Raw genomic sequence first — 25,650 nt, 5'->3', positions numbered from 1 at the left:
GACCCCAAGCAGCCCCCGGCTCCCATAGCAGTGCTCCACTCGGACCACCGCCCCGTGCTGTTTGTCCTGGTTGGCTGTGGTTTCCATTCTGATGCATCAGCTCTTTAGAATGTCACCTCTGAGGAGAGGTGGGTCCCTCTGGGTGCTTTCGGAAGGGTGTGGAAGGGAAGCAAGAAAGACTATTTGAAAACTATGAAGCCATCAGAACCCCAAGGACTCTTTGATGAGTCCTCGGGTGTTGGGAGGTCTGTTTCCGGGGGAGAGTAGAACAGAGGCCTCAGAGAGGGGGACGCAGGGGGCAGTGTAAGGTCCGAGTCGGGGTGGGGGTCGTGCAGCAGGCAGCGAGACCCCACTGCCCCTTTCCTCTCTCAGACGTGTGGCAGCCACACCTTGCCCACCAGCGTCCCCACCCTAGGGATTGTCCCCGGAAGATCCCAATGTCCGGGACAGAATGGGCCAGGAAATGCATCACACACTCTTCAGAACGGCCGATCCGCTCCTCAGCCCCAAATCCCTACCTACAGGTATCAGTGAGGAATCCCTAATCGTCCGAAATTCTCCGTGCAAGGAGAAAACACGGGACACAGGCTCCTGCCAGCACCCTCACGGAGATGACCCGTTACTCTCACGAGACAACCCGGAAGAGTATTGTTTACGTTTCAGAACAAAAACTCCTAGAGACTAAAAAATATGAATGAATGAATGAAAACTCAACGGGAGGGCTTAAAAACAAAGGTGAGGCCGCTTTCCAGAAACAGCAACAGAGAGAAGCGGCGAGAGGCCGAGAGAGGGACAGGGCGCGGACGGGTCAGAGCAGCAGCCCAGACACGTGGAGGGGCGTGTCTGCTGCGTTAGGGATGGGGCTCCCCCTGCACACGACCAGCCGGTCGGGGCCGGACACGGCAGCGCCCCCGCAGCAGGGTCCTGCTGGGACAGGCTGCCCGCCGCCGGGGACGCCGCGGACAGTCTGCTGAGCTCCACTCAGGAAGCACCGAGGCTTCTCTCCAGACCGCCGGCCACAGGACCCGGGCTCAGCCTTCGAAAGTCGCAGATGGGCGGCCCGGGGAGAAGGCTGGAAGGAGCGAGCGGGAGGTGGCCAAAGGCCTCCCCGACTAGGACTAGCCCAGAAGGCTTCCTCCTGCTTCGTTCAGCGCCGCCCGTGCGGCCCCCGCCGGCCTGACGGAACCCTCGGAAACACGACTTTGAGTAACAAGACTGTCCCAGGCCGGATTCTGGAAATAAGCTCCCGGATTGGGGAAAATCAGCCTGGAAGTTCTGAGTGGAGCCTTCCAGGGAAGGGGACGACAGAGCGGGCGGGGGGCAGAGCAGCAGACGGGGAGACGCGACGCCGGGGGCGCAACCCCAGGACCAGGGTTGGGGTCCTACGGGCTTGGACTGCGGTGCTGGGGAGGGCGTGGGGAGGGGCCGACGAGGCTGGAGCTCCGCGCCTCTGCCCAGGCCCTTCTTTGCTCCTTGGCTGTAGAACCGAAACCGGTTTTGCCCCGAAGACCCTTTTCCTCCAAACCGTTCGGTTCTCTCGCTTCCTCCCGTACTGCTGCCCAGTCCCGCTCCGGAGCTGTCGGAGCCGTGATGCTGTCCGGCTTCTCCAGGTGGTTCCGGGTCAGATTTATCCTTGGGACGTTTTGCTCTTCATTTTTTATGATCAACATATACAGTTAAATCAGTCTGAGACAATTCCTCAGAGGCCTCATTAGTGTCTGCAGATCGCAAGCCCAGCTCCTGGTCACAGCCTGAGAGCCCCACCCGTCCCTGCGTCGGGAATGTGGGAGGGACCAGGCCCTCAGGGCTGCACGGCAGGGCCACGGCTGCCCGGCGCTCCCAGGGCTCATCCGGAGCGGGCACCGGCCGACACGCAGACGCTGGGCAGTCCGCTGTGCCAATTCTCAATCTTTGGTTTATTTTTAAAACATCTGGAGAGCTTCTCAAGATGGATATTTCTAGGATCCATCCAGAACTGGGCATCTTAAGAATGACTTGGTCAGCGTTGGGGCGAGGGGGCAGAAAACCCAAAACCACAAGGGCTTTTGTAAGTGGAGCTTCCTGTCTGACTCTCGTCCAGGGGGCCCAGGCTGGAGCCCGGAGAGGCAGGGACCCGGCCCGGCCTCCCTGCTTTCCAGCCCGGTGGCTTCCTGCTGACCGCTCCGGGTCTGGACAGCACACCGGATTTTCAGCAAGCAGGAAAGAACAAAGAACAAAGCGGAGAAGAGTGTGGCCCCTTTCTCTCTAGGATGCTTCCTAGAAGCTGCGAACACCACGTGTGTGCGACCAAACTTAGCAGAGGTCTCCCCCGGTGGCAGGGAGGCTGCGAGGCGCTGGCCAGCCGGGACCGGCTCCGGGCGTGCAGGAGAGATGTTGTTGAGGACAGGGCAGCAAGAAGCCCCTCTCCAGGGACAGTATGCCAGGGGCCGCGACCGGGAGTCTGCCCTCTGATGTGACTCCCTGAGCGGTTCGTGGACCGGCCAAGGAGACGCTGACGGGGTCCCTGGGCTCACGCACGACGCCTGCCCGCAGGCCAGTCCTGGACCCTGGCGAGCAGAGTGCTGCCGGCACCTTCCCTGAGTCCCCTTTATCCTTGGCGCCGCCCAAGAGGTAGGGCTGACCGTCCCCACCACGAACGAACCCAGTGACTTCTCCCGAATCCTGGACCACTCAGATAGCGATGACTAATGTGCGAATAGAAAAGGTAAGAACCGGTAAGAGGAAGCGTTGAGGGAGAGTGGGACAGTGAGAATGCAGGGGAGGAAGGAAGGACAGCAGGAGTGTCTGCTAAGAGGGGTTGGCTGGCTTCTGGGGACTTGCTGAGGACCACAGGGATGGTGGCTTTGCTCTTTCGATAAAGCACAGTGTCTGCACCTTTCTGATGATGCCGTGAAGACCCCTTTGTCCCCACCGTCTCAAACCACACTGCAGGCAATACTTGCCTCGTGTTTTCTGTGCACAGGACTCATGCTGCATGTTCCAGATACCACAAAGTACCCCCAAACCGAACGGTTTACCTCGGACAATATTTACTTTGCTCCTAAATCAGCCATTTGCTCGGGGCTCAACAGGGACAGCCCATCCCGGCTTCCCTGGGTGTCCGCCAAGGCAGCGCGGAGGCTCTTGGCCAGACTCGTCAGGAGGCTGGCAGGTGTCGGTGGCCGGCAGCCGAGCCCCCAGCTGAGGCTGCTGGCACAAACCCCTCTGTGCGGGCCCTCCAGGTGGCTTGGGCGGCCTCACAGCGTGGCTGAGCGGGTGCATTTCCCAAAGGGAAATGGGGAGCAAGCATTATTGCCTTTGTCACTCGTCCCCGGGACTCTCACGGAGGAACAGGGCTGCCTTCTGCTCACTGATGCCGTCAGATGGCCTCGGTCAACGGCAGAAAATGAACCCCCCTCTTCAGATGGGGGCACCAAGGTTCTGAAAAGGCATTTGGGGCCAGGAGTATTGCCATGGCTGTGTTTGGAAAACCCCATTTGCACCGCAGGCCGGAAGGTTTCACTGACTTTTCTCTCTGCAGTGTATACTTTGAGTGTAATAGGTCTATTAAGTGTGCATTTTTAATTACACCATACACACTTGGTCTGGAAATTCAGACGTGGACTTTCTAGAAGGTTGTATACACAGAGGATCGTCTAAGTTCTCACTGTGCAAAAGACAATCTTCCTCATCTCAGCTGTCTGCCAGCGTTAGTGTAATGGATATTCCGAGTGCCTCCTTAATGCACGAGACACAGATTTCCGTCCTATATGTCCTCCGTGTAAGGGGTGCAGCTTTTTACTGCCTAGACCTTTAACGCAAACCTCCAAACTGTCCACCGATACTAGTAAATATCCCGGCTGGGCTCTTCCCAGCTCCTCTAGGGAGAGATGATTAAACAGAAAAATGTATATTGTCTGAGAACGCCTTTAAGACACAGTAGAAACAAATGTTTTAAGTATAGAAAGAGGAAACCAAATATGTGGCTTTCTCCCATGCTCCGTGGTTTCGCTGTTGTTGTTTTAACGTTATCGGAATCTGGCAGTCTCTCCGTCTCCCTGTTGCTTGATTAATTGCTAAATGTCAGAAACCCGAAGAAATACTGTTCATCTGTTTACAAAGGCCATCTTATTCCAAACTTCATAATCCAGCAGACTTCTCGGCAGATCTGACCATACGGGGGGCATGGGGACCGCTCCCCAGCCCTGCACAGACTTGCCCCCTGCTACTCTCTGCTGTGGGATCATTTAGCCCGTATGGGAGGCGTGAAGTCTTGGCACCAGATCACTAGGAGCTGACGTAGCAGAACAGAAATAACCTTGAACCTGGAGTCGACAGATGAGGCTTCAGCCCCGGAGGCAGCCTGCAGCCGCGACCAGCGCCCCCCCCCAACCTCCTTCTCGGACGACCAGACCAGCGCCCCCCTCCCACCTCCTTCTCGTTCTGTTTCCCCTTTTCCTCCTCCTCTTCCTCTTCTCCTCTCCCCTTCGCTGGCTTTACGGAGACGCGACCCCCATACCGTGCAGTTCGTCCGTTTAAACTGCACAGGCCAGTGGTTTTCCGTGTACACCCAGAATCGTGCAGCCGTCCCCTCGTTCCGTTTTCCAACAGTCCCTCACCCCCCAAATCCGCTCTGTCATTCACTTAACACCCCAGACCCTGCCCACGCCTCTCTCTTCTCCTTTGTCATCAGAGGTCGCCGAGCACCTGTCTGGACACTGAGGACACAGTAACAAATAAGGCACAAGCCCCCCCTTCTCCTTACAAACACTTTCCACATGATTTTGTGTAGTACTCGTACTTGTGATCATAGGGACTAAAGTGTCCCCGTGACCTGGACGGGGAGACGTCGCAGACATTTCGGACTGAGCAGCCCATCATCCGCCAGCGACTAGAGCGGCTCGGTAGCAGAACTTCTGTATCAGATCTCTCCTGTGGCAGGAGCTTCTGATACACCACAGACACAGTGACACTTAAATTAATGGTAGCATGTGTCCTCGAATGTTGACCCCTCCAGAAGGATCGGTGCCTGTGGCAATCCCCACCCTCAAGAATTTTACCATGTCATTTAAGATGAATGTAGAAACTGATACCACGAATCTTTAAATTCTGCCTGAGTCTCGCTCTCTCACTGACTCGGACCAGTCGTCAGCAGGTGATTAAATGAGGTCCCTTCTATGTATCCATTTCTCCGTCCATTTACTCATTATTCCGTGGTATCTCAGCATCTGATATTAAGATAGCGCGAGTGTATCTTATATGTTGGCATTACTCACCGTGCCAAGCACATGGGAATGCTCAGAAAACACGTATTATTTGATATTGAAATGCTAGTTTGGGCTGCCTTTAGCCACAAAAGATTAGGATCCAGAGAAGGAATTTTTAGCTTTACTATTCCAAGTGCTATTTTTGTTGGGAAGTGTTTTGGTCCCCGTAACTAGCTTAGAAAGATCAATGAATAGACTTTGCCGTGCTCATTTACGCTTCAGAATCCAACATGATCGATGTCCTATTTTGTTTATTGCTCAAATGAGCAAAATCAGGATGGATTACGTGATTATTTTGAGATATGGTAAGTCCAGATGATTTCATTTTTTCTACCAGTCCATCTCCTGGGGATGATTTATCGCAGAGCCTGCCTTGGGTTCTTTAAAATAAATGAATCAAGTTTTAAAAAGACAGAGAAATTGGGGGGAGGGCACTAACCAACCACAAAATAAATGCAAACACACCTTTATGCATTTCCCCCCACACACCCCCCTAAGAACGGCAGAATAGTCTAGTCCATGAGAGGAAATCACGTGATGGCGGTGACCTTCATGAGAGAGCACGGCTGGCGGTCCTCGGTGTGGGAAGGAGGAATCCAGGACACCTTTGATGGGAGCGTGGCCTCCACAAGGAAGCACCATCGGGGACCGGGCGAGCGTTTCACAGATAAAACCTCCCTGGGGCTGCTTTTGCTTTGGTCTTGGAAGGTCTTTCTGCTTTGTTCCTTAAGTCAGTTGGAGATTTTCTTTCTCCTCCGACCAAAGGAGGAGATTCATCTTCAGACCAGAGCTGATCAACTCTGTGTCCTTGAACCAATCACTCACCCACTCGGGGCCTCAGTTTACCTAAGAAGTGAAGGGTGTATTGGTCTCCTGGGCCTGCAGGAACCAATTCCCACAAACCAAGTGACTTAGCACAACAGAAGTTCACTCCCTCACGGTTCTGGAGGCCAGAAATCCAAATTAACGTGTCAACAGGGCCACACTCCCTCGAAACCTGTAGGGAAGGATCCTTCCTCTCTTCCTCTGGCTTCTAGGGGATAATGCGACCTGGGCTTCTCCCCGTCTGTCTGTTCTGGGTTTTCTCCTCTTCTAAGAGATTAGGACTGGGTTGGGGCCCACCGGAATTGAGAATGGCCTTATTTTCACTCAGTTACATCTGCAAAGAGCTATTGGCAAATAAAGTCCTGTTTCTGGTCGTGGAGTTAGGACAGCGGGGCAGATCGGAACCACAGTTGAGAAGTGGATGACTAAGCAAGACTGGGCGGTGGTGGAGGGAAGGGTTAGTACCCAGCTGGCGTCCACTATACCCGGGCCCGTGCTTTCTCTGCTAGTTCCCGGCGGCCTAAGTGTTTATATGAGGAGGCAGGTTGAGTGTAAACCCCGGCGGGGCATTTGCTATCCTGGGGCAGAGGAAGGATTGTGCAAGGCCAGCCATTCAGTGGTAGGTTTGAGAAGAGGCTGGGTGGCCATCAAGCGAGTCGTGGAAGAAGGGGTCCCGTACGGGAGGGGACATGGGAGAGAGCACCCTGAGATCCTCTGTAACTTGAAAGCAGATGAATCTTACACCATCATATTCCCACGCAAAATACACGTTTATTTCATAGAAATGAGTGAGAACTGGGCTGAGGGCTGAGGTCGCTAAACCAACCCCCACGTAATACAGGAATCAAGGTGTTTCTTTTATCGCTGAGTCTGTAGCAAATTTGTCTCATATCTGACACTTCCTCGACCTTTTGTTAAAGTTACACATCCCTGTGGTCTCGCAACGAGCTGGATTATTTACCAGTTTAACCAGGAATACACCGGCGCTTATTGAGTACTTACTCGGTAAACTCTATATTGCCTGTCTCGTATACCGTAGATCTTGGAGCCTAACCCTGGAAAGCAGGCATCTTAATTCTCGTTTTATACACAAGAAAACCAGCTTGGATTAAGTTTCTCTACTACCCCTTGCCCTCCTGCTAGGTAGTGGCAGAATTCAGAATTACCTTCAGAGCCTCTTAGAGGTGTTGAACTTCCAGAGATTCGAGGTCTGGAAAAACAAGAAACGGCTCCTTCTTTAGAGCGCATTAGAGTTTGTAAAGTGACATTTCTTATTTCTCTTGAGTTTCACGACCACTCTGGCGGGGGAAGAGTCACTCTTATCCCCGGTCCTGGCTAAGGCTAGTCTGAGAATTGCACCCAGCTTCTGGTCCGTGTGGTATGGGGCTGGAGCGCCGGCTTTCCCGTTAGCATTTGCTGTCTTCTCGCTGTAGAAATGCGTCTCGTGTGCTGGCGATGAGGGGAAGGTGGCGTATGTGGGCCCTCCAGAAGGAGTGACGGTGACAAAGGCGGGATGCACGGGCGGTCGTGGTGCTGTAGGCAGGTGCTCGTGAAATCTTCTGGGGCACTTGGTCCCCATGGAGAGACCATCTCCAGTTAGCATGTGTGGGATTTACAATTGTTAGGTTAGAGAGGCTAGTCTCCTGCTGCTCCCCGTTACCCCAGACGTCTCCTGGAAATCATTCCCTAACCAAGTGAATGTCCATATTCAGTATGACCGTGGAATTTGAATACTCCTTATTCTGTGGCTCATGCTTGGAAAATTCTAGATAAACCCATACCAAATGAATGCATTAAATTTGTCTTTAAACCTGCAGAAAGTCCTTTACTTAGCCCAATGGTCCTCAGTCATTTGTTTATTCAGATGCATGTACTGTCCACGTCACTCTAAATAGCGAAGACTTTTCTGATTCAATGTCAAGATTACAGTATGTTGGGAGGGAAATTTTCTAACTTTCATTTCTTTCTATAATATTTTTATAACCAATGAGATATAAACTATACAAATTTTTTGGAGAATTTTCTTTATCTTTTTATTTTAAAGTAATTTTAGACAAAGAAAGGTGGTAAAAACAGTACAGATGATTCTCTCCTAACCCTGTCCCTACTTCTCCTCTACTCCTGAAATAATGTCACTGTTTTGTAGCCACAGTGTTATTATCAGCAACAGGAAATCAACATCGGCACCATGCTATTGATTCCACTTATTTGAATTTTGCCTATTTTTCTACCAATGTCTCCTCCCCGTCTTGGGATCCCAACTTCCTTTAGAGGTCAGTGCTCCTTAATCCCCTCTGGTCTGTAACATTTCCTCTGTCTTTCCTGGCTGGTCATGACCTTGATTTCAAGGATTATTGGTCAGCTGTTCTGTAAAGTGTGCCTCAGTTTGGGTTTTTCTGGTGTTTTCTCATGGCTGAAGTGAGGTAATGCCTTTCAAGTGAAAATACCACACATATGACGCATTTTTTCTAACTTTGTTCTACACTTACTGATTGGGATTCCTCATGAGGAAGAGCTACTGTATGTATTTGATTACTTACATATATCAGCGTAGACTTGTGAATATTGATTTTATTCTGTGGTTAATCTGGTACTATTATTGATGATTTTGTTGCTCAGATGTCTCTAGCTTTAGCCATGAGGAACTCCTTCAGGCTGGCTTTGCATTCTTTGAACTAGTCTCTGTCTTTTTTCAGTGTTTCCTCACTTTCTGGACCTATAAGTTGTTCCAGACCCATCCTGTCTTTTCTGTTCCAGCCCAGATACAATTACATCTCCTAGGAGCCCTATTTACTTTTATTGGATGATGGTGTTAGAGACCAAGATATGGGCAGTGGGTGTGCTCAATATTACTGGGGGTCGTTGGTTCTAGGCCTCTCTGTGAACACAGCAAGGGCCTACATGTATGCACACTGGCCCCTGGACACACATCCATCGACATTTTGGATGTATGTGTGTCTGCATTTGAAATCATGAGTTAGTACTGATACCTCGGATTCCAGGCCAACTTCACACAGTTGATTTTAGCCTTCTTCTTTTCCTTGTAATCTGTTTTTCCGACAGTAAGAAAGCTGGCTCTCATTATCTCCCCTATATTTTTATATTTGCAGAGCAGTTGAATTCCAGCACACACAGAAAGTACTTTCAGAATTGCTAGCCTATAATCCTCCGAAGTTTTTGTCTTTAGCTTTATGGTAACTGGTCATAATACTGTTTCCCAAAGCCTTTAGGTCAATCCTTTCTTCCATGTAATTTTGTGTTTCATTGACAGTAGGGTTTTGCTCTGTTGTGGTGTTGCTATTCCTTTTTGGATTCCCCCACATACTGATTGTTTTTAATTGTTAGTTTTATTTTTGGAACGTGAAAAAAGTAAGTGAAACCCTACAGTGCTCTAAGACTGGGCGTTATACCCAGAGAAGTGCTTCTCCTTCCTTATCCAGGCTCCTCATGACTAGTCCCTCCTTCTTCCCAACCACCCCCTACACATAACTAACCTCTGGTTTCTAGGTTATGTTTCCTGTATTTCTTTTTTTCACAAAGGAGGATATATGCATATTTTCTTACCCCCTTTCTTATAGGGTGGGTCACATACTGTAGATAGTCTGCTGAGGTTTGCATACACCATCATGAAAAACACGCCATATCAGTTTATGGAGGTCTTCATTCTTTTTATAGCTGTGCCATAGTCCCTTGTATGGATGTACCATGGTTCCTTCAACCACACGTTGTTTCCAGTGGTTTGTCATTACACAGCTGCAATGAATATAACCTTCTGCGTGTGTACGTTTGTACTGTGGGAGGCACATCCTCCCAGAAGTCTCCTAGTTTAAGAGTTAAATGTGCCCTGTATGAGGTATTGCCCAGCCTCCCTCTGGAATAATGGCACTAGTTTTCATGCCCACCAGCAAAGTATGAGGAGGCCTTTTTCCTCATAGCCTCACCAGTGCAGTGGGCCTTACTTTTCTTTCTTTGGGGGAGGAGAGAAATTTCATAGGTGAAAAATGATAACGCAGTGTAGTTTCAGTCTTGATTTCTGTGATTTTGCTTTGTTTGGTCCTTTTTAATACATCCGAGGACCTTTTGTATCCTTTTTGTGAATTGCCTGTTCATGTCTTTACCTCATGTTTCTATTTTTTTTTGTTTTTGTTTCTATTCTATTTTTCATATTTTGTTTCTATTCTTTTTGTTTATTTGTTTGTTTGTCTGTAACCTCAACATTTTAGGGTATTTTTTAATATGTTAGCTATTTGTCCATGGTATATGTTATGAATATTTTCCCCCAGTTTGCCAGTTATCTTTTGCTTGTGATGTTTTTGTTATGTGAAAGATTTAAAAATTTTTACATGGTCAAATGTGTCACTCTTTAATTGCTTCTGGATTTTGAATCCTCCTTAGAAAGCCTTTCCCTACCCATGGTTAAAGAGGAAATGGCCCACATCATGAAAATACTTTGAAACATTAAAAATGAACACATGGTAGGGTTTGTTAAAATTCACTCAAAACCAGGAAGGTTAAGACCCCTCCCTCACTCTTCTAACTGCCCAGTTGTCAGTCTTTCCAGCTGAGTCCTACTATCATTGCCATCCGTTACTTAGCACCTAATCACCCCATCTTCAGACTTCCCTGATCTCTTTACACTCAGGGACCCTATTTAAAATGACTCTGGGGTATTGTGTACTCTCTCACCTTCCCCAACACTTTTCACTCTGAAGTGTATTCTGTTTTGTTCTGGTGATTTTAGTAAGCAGTTACTTTATAATTTTCTGCTGATTCAAGCCCAGAATCAGTACCAGCACTTTACCTGCCTTCCCTCTTGCCTCAACTCCTTTGTTCAAGCAGCTCCTAAAATTAAGCATCTTCTTTTTCCAAAGACCATTCAGCCACAGCCTCTCAGTTGATGAATAAGTACATTCGTAGCTATGCCTTCTGCATAAGGCCTATCACAGCCAAGAGATGGGGTATGAACCTTACAGAGTCTGGTCCATCCAGCAGAACACAGATCATATGTCATGTGAAAGAAATATGAAAATGAATCTTTTCCATATGTAGAAAACAGTAGTAGCAACAAAATATACTGAAATATTTTATACTTATAAAAGTGTTGGGTTTTGGGGGCGCCTGGGTGGCTCAGTGGGTTAAGCTGCTGCCTTCGGCTCAGGTCATGATCTCAGGGTCCTGGGATCGAGTCCCATATCGGGCTCTCTGCTCGGCGGGGAGCCTGCTTCCTCCTCTCTCTCTCTCTCTCACTCTCTGCCTGCCTTTCTACCTACCTGTGATCTCTCTCTGTCAAATAAATAAATAAAATATTTAAATTAAAAAAAAAAGTGTTGGGTTTTTTTCAATTCTTCCATTATGACTTCTTCGTTATGACATTTATTTAAGTATATAAGATGGATTTTGTTAGAATAGTATTTTGCATGTCAATAAATTAAGAATGAAAAATCTAAATGGTGTTTGAAAGGGAAAAAAACCTTTCTCTCCAGCTTCCCCTCTCCCCTTCCCTCTCTTACTCTCTCTTCCCTTCCCCCTCCCCTCCTTCCCACCACAAACTGAAGTGTGGAATCTGTCCTCAGGCTGCTGGTTTGGGAAGGTCAGAATGACCTAGCGTTATGCTTAGAAAAAAACGATCCACCAGGAAAGCCCGCGATGGAGATAGAAATTGTGGTGACTTGTTACTTTATAGCCATGCATTTCCATTTTTAATGTTGACCGGTGTGGATATTTTGATAATCGATCTACAGATGTCTCTGCACGTTGTCTCTTAATAAACGTTTACTATCTGGGTTAAGCAGTGTTGGGCCTGTTTCAGCTTCATGTAAGTCATGTACATCTGAAGGAACCTAATGGAGGCCGAGACAGTATTTAATAGCACAAGCTCTTGAAATTCATGCCGTGGAAGAGGAGAGTAAGTTAGAGCTGGAGGGTAAACACAGAGCATTCTTGTTTCCCACCATGTTGATTGATGGATTGATTGATTGATTATTTTTCTGTGTATTTGTTTTCTTTCAGGGACCCTCAAAGTCTGGACCCGCCGGAAGTGAGCAATGCGAAACTTCAGTACGCAGGCTGGGGTCCGAAAGGCCAGCAGCTGGTAAGCCAGTCAAGCTCAGGTTCGAACTTGATGAAGTTTACACATTAGAGGCTGAATCTGTCCCAGGACACTTGATGTCTGGGTTTGTGGGAGTCACGTTTTGGAAAAGGACACCAGAATATTTGCGTGTGTAACATGGTCATTTCTTTTTTTTGTTAGAGAAGCATCTTGAAATTGGGACAGTGTGCTGTGGTTCCCAGCTCTGATATCCTGAAATCCCAATACCCCAACTGTAGCTGTGTGGGGATCGCAGACTCACTGTGAGGTCAGGGGGATAAACCTGGTCAAAGGGACTGTCGATAGGAATTAGCGGAATCGCAGTATCATTGGGAGTTTCTAGTGCTGAGTGTGGTCCTAACGCTCGGCTGTCAGGCGGCAGCCAGCGGCCCCCATGCTGAGTGAAGAGGGAGTAGGACTCTCTCCCAGGGTGTCCCAGCGCCAGCATCATGGCATCTCCTCCTGGGAGGTTGCAGCGCCCCCTGCAGGAAGCCCCTGCCAGCTGCGGTCAGGTGATGGGACCAGGTCCGCTCACCGAGCCCTCCTGCAGCTTGATGCTGATTCCGTAAAGCTGCATCTCAAAAACTCTTTTCCTAAAATCACACAGAAAATGATTATTTTCAAAAGCTTGGGGTGAGATGGTATTGGACAGTCTGTCTTCTGTCTTGGGAACTAAAATGGTCCTATTTTTCCCAGTGGTATGATTATTGTCCCTTGGTTACACGTTCTATTGCCTTGAAACGGTTTAACGAAACGGGAGGATATGAGCCACAGAGCTGTCCTGGCTGTCACCATGGGCCCCCAGCCCCAGACACGCGGTCATCAGGATCCAGAGAGCTCGTCTAGCCAATGGGAGTCAGCCAGTGGGGGGAGGCCGGGAGGCAGAGGACACTGATCCGCCATCAGAGCAAGGAGACCAAGCTCGCCTTTCCACAGCGGCTCTACCCCCCCCACAGGGGGGACCCGCAGCTTCCAGCAGGGAGCCCAGGTGTTTGAGGCTGAGTCTCCAACAGCCGATTTTAAATCCCTCGGAAATCCTGACTGAAGGTGCTTCTGGGAAGCAGATCGTACCCCGTCCATCCAGTCCTTCCGTACAAGGGTCAGGGCGCCTCCACAGAGGCCATCCCTGCTCTCCATGATCCTTGGGCGGCCTCCTGGCCACAGTCTCGCAGGCTGGCCTCAGTGACCGTTGACTCTATGTTCATGTCACGCTTTCTAGGGACTGGGGTGGGTCTGAGTGGTCACAGGGGCCCCACACTTGACCTCTTGAAGAGGAATTAGCCGCAAAGCCAACCTTGCAGCTTCTTCAAGACAGCCTCCCTGACTCCCCTCCCTGCACCGTTGGGCTCCGCTTCCAGGATTTCGTGTCCCCAGGTGAGCTCCCATCCCTACAATGTCCTGGTGCCACCAACGTGTCTCACCTCCATTGGCCACCGGCACCCAGTCCTGGACGGGGCCTGTAGCAGACGTCTTGGACTTTGCAAGCCCGTGGGATCTTGGCCTCAACCACTCCACATTGCTATGGTAGAAAGAAGCATTTGTAGGTCGTATCGAAGGAGATGGACATTGTTTTGTTCTGATAAAACTGTATTTGGGTCTGAAGGCAGGGGTTGCTGACCGGTGTTTGGGGGACCGTGTGCTCTCCTGGCTGTCTTCCACTGAGCAGAGCCTGAACCCGGGACCAGCACCCCCGGGACAGCTGCTCCTGGGGCTCACGGCCGCGGCAACGGAGACCTGCAACCCACGAGCAGTCCTTGCGACACTGACAGATCCCTCATTGCCATTTTATCTCAAAAAGTAAATATTGCTCCCCAAGGGCAATCTGCTCTAATTATAATGAGTCAGACTGAAGTGAGGAATTCTCCTTTGGGTACAGAGAGCACAGCTGCGGGTCAGGCTCACTAGCGAGCTTTCTGAGCATCATCTGAGCAGCACACTTGGCTCGGGGGCCCCCTAAGAGAGGGAGATGGCGACAGGCACCAGGAGGAGGCTGATGGCACTTTCTCCCGTGCCTCCCTGTGACCTCCAATCAGTGGCTGTTGGCGGCTCGGATGACTTTGGTTGGACCTTCGGATGACATCATAGTTAATGAATCCCGCCTGCCTGGCCTGTTGTCAGAGGCAAGGAGACGGCGGACGTGGGGAGGCCTCCGTGGTGCGGGGAAAGTGCCGGGGATGGTGTTGTGAGCTCCGTTGTTCCTGACGGATGACCGCGCGCTTTCCAGAACTGGATGTACCCACCGAGCCTGAAACCAGGAAAATGGACTTGGCTGGATTCAACAGGAATCAAGGAGAAATCACGTTTTGGTGTTGAGGTGTTGAGGAAGTGCCTTCCCCGGCTTCCCCCGCCCCATCTTTTTGTGGTCAGGGTCCATCGCCATTTGCTCTGAAAACACGAGTTTTCCCCAGACGGTGTCTCCCTTCGTCTGTCCCCTGCAGAAGAATCTGTCTCTGGGAGCTCTGAGTTTCTTTCCTGGGTCTTTTCATGAGGCCCAGGCCCTATGTGTGTCTGTCTGTCCATGTAAAGGCTTCTGCCGGCTGATTGGACTAGGATGGCATGTCTGCCTGGAGGCAGCCTTTCGTCCTACGTGTCACCTGCGTCAGGGCGTCTAGTAACCAGAGACGCCCAGGCCGGCTGGGGGTCCTGCTGGGCATCTCCGGCACAGCCCTGGAGGTCCGGGCTGACAGACGTGACCAGCGGTTGCTGTGGCCAGTCAGCTGGAAGGCCGGTCCTCTGTGTGTGCCCGGGTTCGAGAGCTTTCGTTCACTCACTTGTTCGCTGTGTCAGTGAGAGGCCCTGAACCCTCGCCGTGCTCCAGAGCCTGGGGGACAGAGGAGCGGCGTGGTTCTTCCCCCCACCCGGTGGACAAAGCGTCTACAGCCGTGTCCACCCAGCTGTCAGCGCTGGCGACAGCTTCATGCTACCCTGCCCTCCCCACCGTGACTCCGTCCCCTCGGCGCACACACTCCGGGTCTTGCCCACAGCAGGGCTGTGGGACACGGTCACTGCCCTGCGTGGGCGCTGGCCTTGCTTCAGCCAAGACTGGTGGGCCGTCCAGTCTGGGGACAGCGATGTCCCCTCCACAAGTCCTGACAGGCTCTGTCTCCTCCTTGCTCGTTCCCCGCTTGCTTGAGGCTCTTCCCGTCAGAGCCGTTCAGACTCCCGCAGGAGCCCCCACCAAGACCCTGAAGTCCTCTCCCAGGGGACTAACAGGGTCCCCGATTTCGCTGGATTCTCTCCGGTCCCACCCGCCTTCAGGCTTTGTCCCATGGCCCTCCTGCACTCAGACCCGTTCTCTGAGGTCCCTGCCGTGGGGACCTTCACAGGAGCCCTGGGCCGTCCCCACCTGCGTGGCTGGGTACGCGTCCTCCGGCCTGCTGGGTCACAACCGCGGCTCTCAGTGAGTCTATCCTAAAGCAACCACGCTCTAAAAATTGGCTTCTTGTGAGTGCTTGGGCCTCGGTGTTGCGTTCTGCCCACCCCGTACCATCTTACTGAAGGTTCTTTCTAACATATCAACAGCGAAAGAGACTGAGGCTCTCACTTCCCCCGTTCACCGGCCCTGACTCCCCGCAAATGCGTTATTCCTCCAGGAGTCAGTGGAGGGTCCAGAAGAATTCGAGCTGAAGTTTTTCGTGCTCACTCTGGGTCATTTCATAGCATTCAGTTTTCTCCTGTAGAGAAAAAATATTGATTTATTTGTTTTGAGAGAGAGAGAGAGAGATCACAAGCAAAGGGGAGGGGCAGAGGAAGAACCCGACGCGGGACCCAGTCCCAGGACCCGGGGATCGTGACCCGAGCCAAAGGCAGACTCTTAACCAACTGAGCCCCCGAGGAAAAAAATACTTAGAGAAACCCCACTAGCCTTGTAAAAATTCATGCTACCAAAATTTCAGTAATTCAGCATAAGGTACCAGATGAAGAGATTGTTCTCGAAACACCCAAATGCTCTGTGAGTCGGAATAAAGAGCAGAGGGGGGCAGGTGTGAGGGGGCGTTTCCGGCACCTCGTAGGAGTGGGCGTCCGCGGAAGCGCTGGCAGCCACAGGGAGGCCCACCTGCTTTCGGGGGGACAGCAAAGTGCAGAAGGGACAAGTGGGCACCTCTCTCCCCACCGCCGCAAGCTGCACCCCGGGAAATCTCACCAAGCTTTGCTTTCTTCGTCTGTAAAGGCAGGTTAAGATCGTGTACCCTTGAAGGGTCACCGCATAGATTAAGTTAACTTATTCAAAGTCCGTGCTGCAGAGAGTAGGATACAGAAAGCGTCTGGGAAACCAGGGCTCTATTGTTGTCACTAGAATGATTATGCGGCTTAACCAAAATGTGGAGAGTGAGAGAAAAATAAGGATTTCATCCAGTGGCTGTGTGGTGTGTGTCTAATGGTGAGTTGGGCTACACGAGGTGAAGCAGGGGAGGAAGCCGGGGAGGCTTGGACATCCAGTGGGCGCAGTCTCCTCCCTGGCTCTTCTCCAGCTCCTAGGGGTGAAGGATGCGGTTCAGAAAACGCCACCCCTCCCTGTCCCTCCAAGCCTGTAGCTCCTTTAAGCAGGTCCGCATGTGTCTGTCTCCTTAGAGAAGGCCACTAGCAGGTAACAGCAGCTGTCCTCCGATGTCACCCCAGAAATTATCCCCCAAACAGAACAGACTACGTCCTTTATTAAAGAGCTGGGCATTAGATCCCCAGAACGCAGTCTTCTTCCAAGGGCAAGTCTCTCTCCTTGAGGCCGCCGTCCCCCTTCCTGTCACCCCCAGGCGCGGTGACCACCATCCTACTCTTGGTGTCCATGAGTTCAGACTTTTTAGATTCCACAGGAAATGAGATCATGCAGGATTTGTCTTTCTCTGTCTGACTTAGGAAATGGTAATTATGTGACGAGGGAGGGGTTAGTATTTCAAGAGACTCTCAAATCACCTTAAACTTATACAATGTTAGGTGCCAATTATATCTCGGTGATGCTGAGGGAAAGCCTGCGGTCCTCCTGTTTCCCCTTCCCAGCTCCTCCGTGCACCAGCCGGCCTGTCCCGGGACCTCAAGCTGGACAAGGCTTCTCCCACCTCAGACAGCCACCAGACACCTGAGCAGAAGCGGATGAGCTGCTTCCCCAAGGGCATTATTGCTCACCCAGTTCCAAGTCACCAAGGGGGCAAGCAGCGTTTTAGCGACGTTGACAAGTCCAACAAGGGGAGAGAGATTGATCTTTCCAGCAAGAGGAAATTATTTAATGAAATGCCGTAGACATGGGGAGGACCAGACTGAAGTGACATCCCATTAATAACTTATAAAAGACTCTAATCAGTTTGGGTTAATTTGGTATTCATTGTAAAAACATTCATCATGGGCACTGAAGTCCATGACAGTAGCCAAGAAATTAATATCACCGGGATGGAAATTGCCTTATGTATCCTCAAATAATGGATGGAGCGGTTTAGTGAGTGATGTACTAGCTCACTGGGGGTACCCTTCAAGTTTAACGCAAGATGCCAGCTCTTCGTGTCCCCGTGGCACTCAGCCACTTAATGTGTCCTCAAGTACGTATGCTGAGTTTTTGTCACTTAGTCTGAGTGGGGGGCAGCGTGGCAGAGCTGCCTGACGGTCACAGCTGAGGAGTGAGTGGAATTAGGATGCTGCGGTGGGACTTGTTCCTTCCACCGAAGGGCTCTCTGAAGACACGGGGATTTCCAAACACATAAGCAACTCATAACTCTGGGATTTTGGAGGAAGTGAGGGAAACAATGTAAATAGTAAAGTGGAGTTTAAAAACTCGTCCTGCCGTGAGTACAGGGGAGGGGCACGGGAGAAAATCCATTCTTAAAACAATACAAAACTACGTAGTAAGAGTCACCGAGACACGCCACATGTTAGCACAGAAGTCCTTCTACAGAGAGTCCAAAAGCGGTACACACAACACACTCAGAACACTGCTGTCTAGAAATGATAGTTTGTAAAGGCCGTCAGTATCCTAAGTGTTTATAGGAGAGTGATTTAGCAAAGCATGGCCATTGACAGGATGAGCTGTTACTGAAAAAGGTAGATAGACTGTATGTGACCTTGGGAAATGGAGCATCTATTAATTAGTGTTAGGACTAAAAATAAGGTGTTTGGTATATGTTTTGTACGCGGGAAAGATAATTATTTTGGTCTGGCCGAACTGGGCCCATTTTTATCCACTTCTCAAAGTTTCCTGGATACTAGAAATGTTCCTGGAACGTTAGATATATTCATTTAAAATGGGGAAAAGAGAAAAGCCATTGTAAGATCTGACTGTGGGAGTCCTGGTGGACACACAGTCGGTGGGTGTGTACGCAGCCTCACGCGGGCTGGAGCGCAGGCCGTTCTGGGGGGGCCGTTGTGCGGAAGCCAGTCCCCGGCGGTGACCGTGCCCGTGGTTCTGTGGGCTACAAAGCTCTATGCAAATGTGTCCTTTCTCCTGTCTCTCCGGCAAACCCTTAAGACAGTATTTTCCAGGCAAGGCAATTAAGAAGAAGGTGGAAAACCAGGCCTGACCTCATTATGCATGTCGGTCTGGAGCATAAACTTAGTTTCCTTCTCATCAGAGCTCCCGAATGCAATTGCACTGGAAACAGTGTATCCATCCGAGGACAAATCTAATTTAGAAGGTGCCCGCATCAACCGTGGGACCATGAGGTCAGAGAATTTCAGGATAGTCCATCAAATAGAACTTAAAAGCAGGACCAGAATGGTCTGTGAAGGAAGAGTGCGTTTACTGTTGGCTTCCTTAAATCATCTAAGCAGGCAGTGATAAATTAAAATGACCTTTTTTGACCCACGATGGGGTGCCCGGGGTGGAGGCCACAGTCCTATCTGCAGCCCCAGGCAGACGTCCCCCATGACACGGAGAGCAGGTTCTGGCCGCGTGAGGATTTGTCCAGGTGCCTAAGAGGAGCTCTGAGTCATTTATGCTGCTAAGCGTTCTTCTTTGTGTCCGTGATGGGCTTTCTAGACCATGTTGTGAACATCTCCCATTCGAGCGGAGGGAGTACCTCTTTATCACGAGTCCTAAAATGTTTCGCAATCAGAAAATGTCAAGAGAACGGTTCCACATCCTTGTCTCCATAGACTAACCATGATTTATTCTTCCTCTAAACTGCTATAACTTCATCCATGCCATGGACCCTAGCAGACCAACACAGGTCTCTTGATTTTCTTATTCAACTCTTTCAGTTTTGAGTAATTATCTCCCAGATCCCATGTAAGCTGCTCAAGGACAAAGGACATTTTCTACTGCATTTTGATCACCAACAGCCCATTGCTCTGTATCTTGCAGAATACAGGTTTTCAACAAATACTTGTTAAATGAATGATATCCAGAAGGGAAACTAAACTAATGTCAGATTTACAGGCATAAGATCCCCAATTCATAGAAATTGGAAAAAGCCAGTGTCATAAGCTGAAACTTTTAAGATTTAACAACTTGTCTGATGTTTAATTGGCTCAACAGATTATGAGACACTATGGAAGGACTTTGGGATTTGGGAGTATGAGACACTATGGAAGGACTTTGGGATTTGGGAGTCAGACTTTTCTTTTTTTTTCCCCCTTAAACAGTTTGTTATTCTATTAATCATCTCTAAACAAAGACGTGAGTCTTCACTATTTTTTTTTTTTAAGATTTTATTCACCTATTTGACAGAGATCACAAGTAGACAGAGAGGCAGGCAGAGCGAGAGGAGGAAGCAGGCTTTCCAACGAGCAGAGATCCTGATGCGGGGCTCGATCCCAAGAGCCTGAGAACATGACCTGAGCCGAAGGCAGAGGCTTTAACCCACTGAGCCACCCAGGTGGCCCGTGAGTCTTCACTATTAAAATTTATCAAGAACAGGCAGGCTGACCTAAACCTTCTGACCAAAGAGTTGGAACTTTGGCTTTCCAGAGGAATTTCAGAGACTAAAACCACATCTGTGCTTACCCCAACAAGACACCTAAGGTGATTTCGTCCTGTTTAACACCAGACTTGCTGATGAGCCTTCCCCACTTACCCTCCAGTGAGCGCATCTGGACTGGGAAATGACACGAGATACTTAGCGCCCAGCACCAGCAATGTTTAGCTCACTCGAAACTGGATGAGATTTTATCAATACCTAAGCCAATTACTTGCAAATGATTCCTTCTGCCTTCTCTTCGAAACAGACTTCAGGGGACTCCTTCTTCATAGCATGTTGTTAGCCTTTATTAATTATTGCAAACCAATTACAGATATGAGAAAGGCGTAATACTTCACTTTTTTAAGGAAACTTTCCTGACACGCTGTTTTTCCATTCTGCCCTGGCTGTGTTCATCGCCCGTGAGGTTTTCTGTTGCCTGTCTGACTCCTGGGGAGCGTGGGTCGACTTTAAATTTACATTAAAAAAAAAAAACAACCTATAATTTTGATGTAAACTTAAATTGCATTCTAAAAAGAACAATATTACAAGGGAGCACAGATAGCCAACGAGTCGATTAAAAACACAAGCAAACCAACAGAAACCAAAACCAGATCCCGGACGTCTGGGCGTCTCAGCCGGTCAAGCGTCCGACTCTCGGTTTCAGCTCCGGTCTCCATCTCAGGGTCGTCAGAGCGAGCCGGCTTGAGGTTCTCTCTCGCCCTCTGCCCCCCCCCCAAAAAACATATCCATTTTATTTATTTTGGACTGTGTTTGTTGTTATGTATAACCAGGTTAAAGCCTAGTTCAGCTGCTTCCACTTAACGAAGAACACACAGCAAATTCGTGCGTTGACCTTTCGGTTTGGTCTTCAGTTGGGAAACTGACCGTTTATCTGAATGGTTCTGGTTTTGACTATGGTGGCTTCAGTGGCTGCTAACGGCGGGAGGTGTGTTTTCATTTCCTCAGTTGGGCCTGAGTTAATGAGTGTACATGTGCAGGGCAGGAGCCGGTCCCGGCCCCACTTGTCTGTGGCCTTGCCGCTGAGCTTTGCGCCGGCGAAGCAGGGCCGCGGGGTCTGTTCCCACGAGCGACAGGCCTACGGGGCGCCCCGCCCTCCACGGCCGCGCAGGGCTCTGCTTGGCTGTCACCTGGCCTCACCCGGTTTCTGTGCATCCTGTGGCCGTACCCGCTACTCAGCCAGAGACACCCCGTCTCTGCTGTTGCCCAGATCTGAAGGGCACACTCGACTCCCCCACCTTCCCTTCCCTGTCTTGATCCGGCAACAGGCGGCGAGTTCTGCGGTCTTGGCTGACAGCTGTCCTTGCCCCTCCGTTCCCACCATCACCTCCCCCCGGGTTCCTGTAACAGCTCTGCCTGCCGGTCTCCCTCCTGGAATCCACTCCTGTTCTAGAATGTCCTCCGGTCTGCAACGGAGGGACCGTGCCAGCTTTCCCATGAGAGCCGTTCCATTCTTGCGTGGCCCTTAAGGAGGAGGCCCCAGCCCTAAGCCCTTCCTGGGTGTGTCTCCTGCTGTCACCTCCCTGCCCCGCACCCCATGTGCCCAGGCTGAGGACAGCTGCGGTGAACTGCATCCAGTCCCTGGAACTCCACCTGCTGCCGTCAGTCGGACACGGTCCTAATCCCCAGCTCAGCCGCACTCCCCTGCCGGCCGAAACCACATCGCCTTCCCGATCTCGGCTCACTCCTGCGTTTCCCCACGTCGTCCGCCCACAGCCAAGACTGGGCTGGAGACCCCCTGCTTCCTCTTCTCCCGGTGCTGTCCCCAGTGTCACCCCGGGCAGTGACGTTCTGCTGCCTTGTTGTCTTCCCCCCACGGACCGCAGGCCCCTTCAGAACAAGCTCCCGCCTGCCCCGGGTTTACAGCCCTGACGTCCGGGGGGCTGCGGACCTGTCAGACGCTGAATGAGGCGCTCGGTTCAGGTGTGTTATTCACCAAGGAGCAAGTCAGTCCCCTTTGCTGTAGCAGCGTTACCCCCGGTCTCACTCGTCCTTCTTCGTCGGTGTCCGCCCTCTGCTCGACGTTTGCTGACTTCCATCCTGGGCCGTAACCCGGGGCAGACCCCCCTTCACTCCGGACCTTCTCGGCCTCCGTAATCAGCCGTGGCATCGCCTCTACACCCAGGCCCAGCCGCATTCCAGTCAACTCCCAGATTTTCAAAGAAATTATAGTAGCATAAACACATATTTATGTCATTAAGCTTACTTTCTCCATAGCCGTAGGCACTCTTAGATTTTTAAAGTTGACTGAGAAGTGTGAATATTTAATGGAACTTGGATGACTGAAATGTCCCCTCAAGTCACAGATTCCTGTAAATCAGATCACCCAGGACAAGGTTCATGGTGGCTCAGTGAATTCTGTCTTTTAAATTTCCTGTGTTCTGCTTTATAAGATTAGCTGACTCCAAAGTCTTCCTCCCAGAAAATACAGATTAATAAAAAAATAAATTAACAGGTCAGTGGGAAAGCAGACAATCTATTGTAGACTGAGGTCACCAGCTGCAGCCTCCATTAGCTCCTCGCAGCGCGGGTCATCGCCCCGTGTCCCTGATGGACCATGTCTGGCTGGAAATCGGTGTCAGAACCCAGCCCGCCACCAGCCGGGGTGCATCAGCCTAACTGTGGTTTCCCAGTGAAGTGACCGTTGTCAGTCATTTCTTCCAATAACTCTGAAGTTTATTGGCTAAGAGCTCAACAGCCTGTAGACATTTAGTGGAACAAAAGGGCTTTGGTGTAGATGCTGGTTAAGAGGAACCGTTCTCAGCTGCACTAAAGTAACTCTGGAAGGACCCACATGTGGGCGTCACGCGCAGAGGTTCCCGTGTGTTGAGACGTGGTGGGGCTCAGGCGTCAGGCTGTGGGAGAGCTCCCAGAAGCCTGTCCCATGCAGCCGGATGTGAGCGCCAGGGGCCCACATGCGGGCAAGAGGGGACTGGGTGGGCTCGTATACAAGCTGGGAAGCCTCACAGCCACGTTCCAACTGCATGGCGAAACCAAGGATCGGTGAGATTACGGAGGCTGCGTCTTGAACCCCCAGGCCTGTAACAAAGGCCTGTCCATGTGTTTACATGGGCATTACCGACCAATAGGACATTTCCAGCGAGACTGTCCCTTCCAAGAGGCAGCCGGACCCCATCAGACTGGGAGGTCGCTAACTGCCTCGTGGTTTGCCACGCTCCTGGTCCCTCGGTGCCGTGCGAGGTTAACATTAAGACGTCCCCAAACTGCTTTCTCTTTCCCTCCTCACTGTGGGCGAGGGGTCCTTGTCCACGTGGATGTAGATGTTCCACACAGTAACCACTTTCCGCGTGATGGTCTCCAGTCAAACCTACAAGCAGTAACGTACACTAGAAGGACAGCCTGAAGGAACAGAGGCACTGGGCTGGCGGCGGTGGGCTGTCCCCGCGCGGTAGCGTCGGCTGGGACACAGGACAGAAGGACACAGCGACCCCTCCCTTAGGGCTTCCAACAGGCCAGGCGAGGACGCCCCTGCCATTTATGAGCTTTGGGGGGGGCTTGCTGTCAGACCCGCTGCTCCGGCTGACCTCGCACGTATCGGCGGAGCCGAAGCAGCCCTCCACCACGACACCGTCACAGCAGGACGTTGCGTGGGCTACACAGTGGGTGGTCACATGACTTCTGTACCGCGTGTGCCTTGGTGCGCCCAGTCCCCCGAGCATGTTCTGGGGAAATGTCCTGGCGGTCTTTGGCACTGTGTGTGCAAGAGTGTGTGTGTGTGTGTGTGTGTGTGTGTGTGTGTGTACATGTGCACAAAACACACACACGCAGAATTTAAAATAATAATTCAGTTCTTTTAAAAACACTTTTGGAGAGGGGCGTCTGGGGGGCTCCGTCAGTTGAGCGTCTGACTCCTGATTTCAGCTCAGGTCTTGATCTCGGGGTCGTGAGATCGAGACCCGTGTCAGGCTCTGTGCTCAGCAGGGAGTCTGCTTGGAATTCTCTCTTTCTCTCTCTCTCTCTCTTAAATTAAAAATAAATGTTTTTAAAAAACACTTTTGGATGATTAGTTGGAATTACATTGTTTCTATCCTAGCTGAGAAAGAATTTATAAACTTAAGCTACTGAATTTTCCCATACATGGTATAGTGACCAATTTTTTTACTTTTTCAAAAAAATGAAAATGTCTCTTACTAGAATTTTATCATTTTCTCCATAAATTGTTTCCACACATCTCACTTAAATGTATTCCTAGGTATTGGATATTTTTGGACCTGTTTTATGTTTTGCTTTTTCAGATGTGATTTTTTAAATTTATGTTTGCTGGCGAGCAGAACCACAGTTTCACTTTTCTTATTGATTCTGTGTCTAACAGCCTCGCTAACCTCCTTTAATTCCAATAATTTATATATGGCTTTTTTCGGATGATGGATTTAGACAATTGCATCCCCTCCAAATGATGACTGATTCCAGTGCTCCTCTTTTGTCCTGTGCGGGGCTCCCGTTCCCCGTCGTACGTCTTGCGCTCTCTGGGACAGCCGGTGGCAGTGGGCTAGGAGGTAACTGTGGGGACCCAGTCAGCATCTCGTGTCCGCTCATACGCAAGATGCTCCCGAGGTTCCCTGTTCCCTGTTTAGCGGGACGAGGCTGCAGGCTGTTCGGTGCACGGGCTCAGCCGGCTCGAGGAATTGCACGGAGGCTTCCTTTGCTCCTACTGTTGTGTTTTGTGTTCTGATTTCTCAACTGGAATGGGTTTTGAACTGGGTGTGTTTTCTGCTTCGCGCGAGATGATGGTGTGGTTTCGTCCTCTCGTCCGCCAACGGGAATGGTGTGGTGATCAGCAGGAAACCAGCCCGAGGTCACCAGGATTCGTCCCACCAGTGATGGTGCATTTCCTTCTCTACAGGTGTATCTTGCCGCACTTTTTTTTTTTTTAAAGATTTTATTTATTTATTTGACAGACAGAGATCATAAGTAGGCAGAGAGGCAGGCAGAGAGAGAGAGAGACAGAGGAGGAAGCAGGCTTCCCGCCGAGCAGAGATCCCGATGTGGGGCTCGATCCCAGGACCCTGGGATCATGACCTGAGCTGAAGGCAGAGGCTTTAACCCACTGAGCCACCCAGGTGCCCCTTTTGCCGCATTTTTAAGACGACTGTTCTGTAGGATTGTTGCATCTGTGTTCATGAATAAAATTGATCCGCTGACACGATACATCACATTGGTGAACTTGACTTAGAAGACTTGACTGAAGTGGTGCTTCCCCAAGGGCGCACACAAAACTAGGTACAAACTCCTCTAACTTCAAAGCCGAATGTCCTTTATTACAAACGCCAACAAACCGACACAACCAGCCAACCGCACGCAGTAACGTTGGTTTTCGGGGCTGGAGTTGTAACAAAACCATGCGTGTGGCGGTTGAGAACAAGCTATGGCACAGCCTACCCGAGCAAGGCCTTCATTTTTCAGGCCTGTGTTGCCATTTCGTGACTGCATTTCTGTGATTTTTCTTTCCTTGACCTGCTGAGAAACCATTTTTGGACTAACACAGCCCTGATACTGCCACATTGCTTGGCAGGAATGTAGCATTTGTTGACTTTATCAAGTTCGCCCGTGTTCTCTCCTCACTAGCCCG

The 25,650-nt window shown here is 50.5% G+C and overlaps 1 protein-coding gene across 4 annotated transcripts in view; it reads left to right on the top strand.

Annotated features, from left to right (window-relative positions):
- Positions 1-25,650, top strand: part of DPP6 (dipeptidyl peptidase like 6) — an 841,237-nt gene that overhangs the window by 689,085 nt on the left and 126,502 nt on the right. For all 4 annotated transcript variants that reach the window (XM_082692922.1, XM_082692925.1, XM_082692923.1 and 1 more), the window contains exon 7: positions 12,081-12,162. In XM_082692922.1, the coding sequence (XP_082549048.1) occupies positions 12,081-12,162 (82 nt within the window). The remainder of the gene's footprint in view (positions 1-12,080; positions 12,163-25,650) is intronic.

The sequence above is a fragment of the Mustela nivalis genome, assembly GCF_964662115.1.
Source record: "Mustela nivalis genome assembly, chromosome: 12".
Taxonomy (NCBI): Eukaryota; Metazoa; Chordata; class Mammalia; order Carnivora; family Mustelidae; genus Mustela; species Mustela nivalis.
This window is presented reverse-complemented; position numbering and strand designations above follow the sequence as displayed.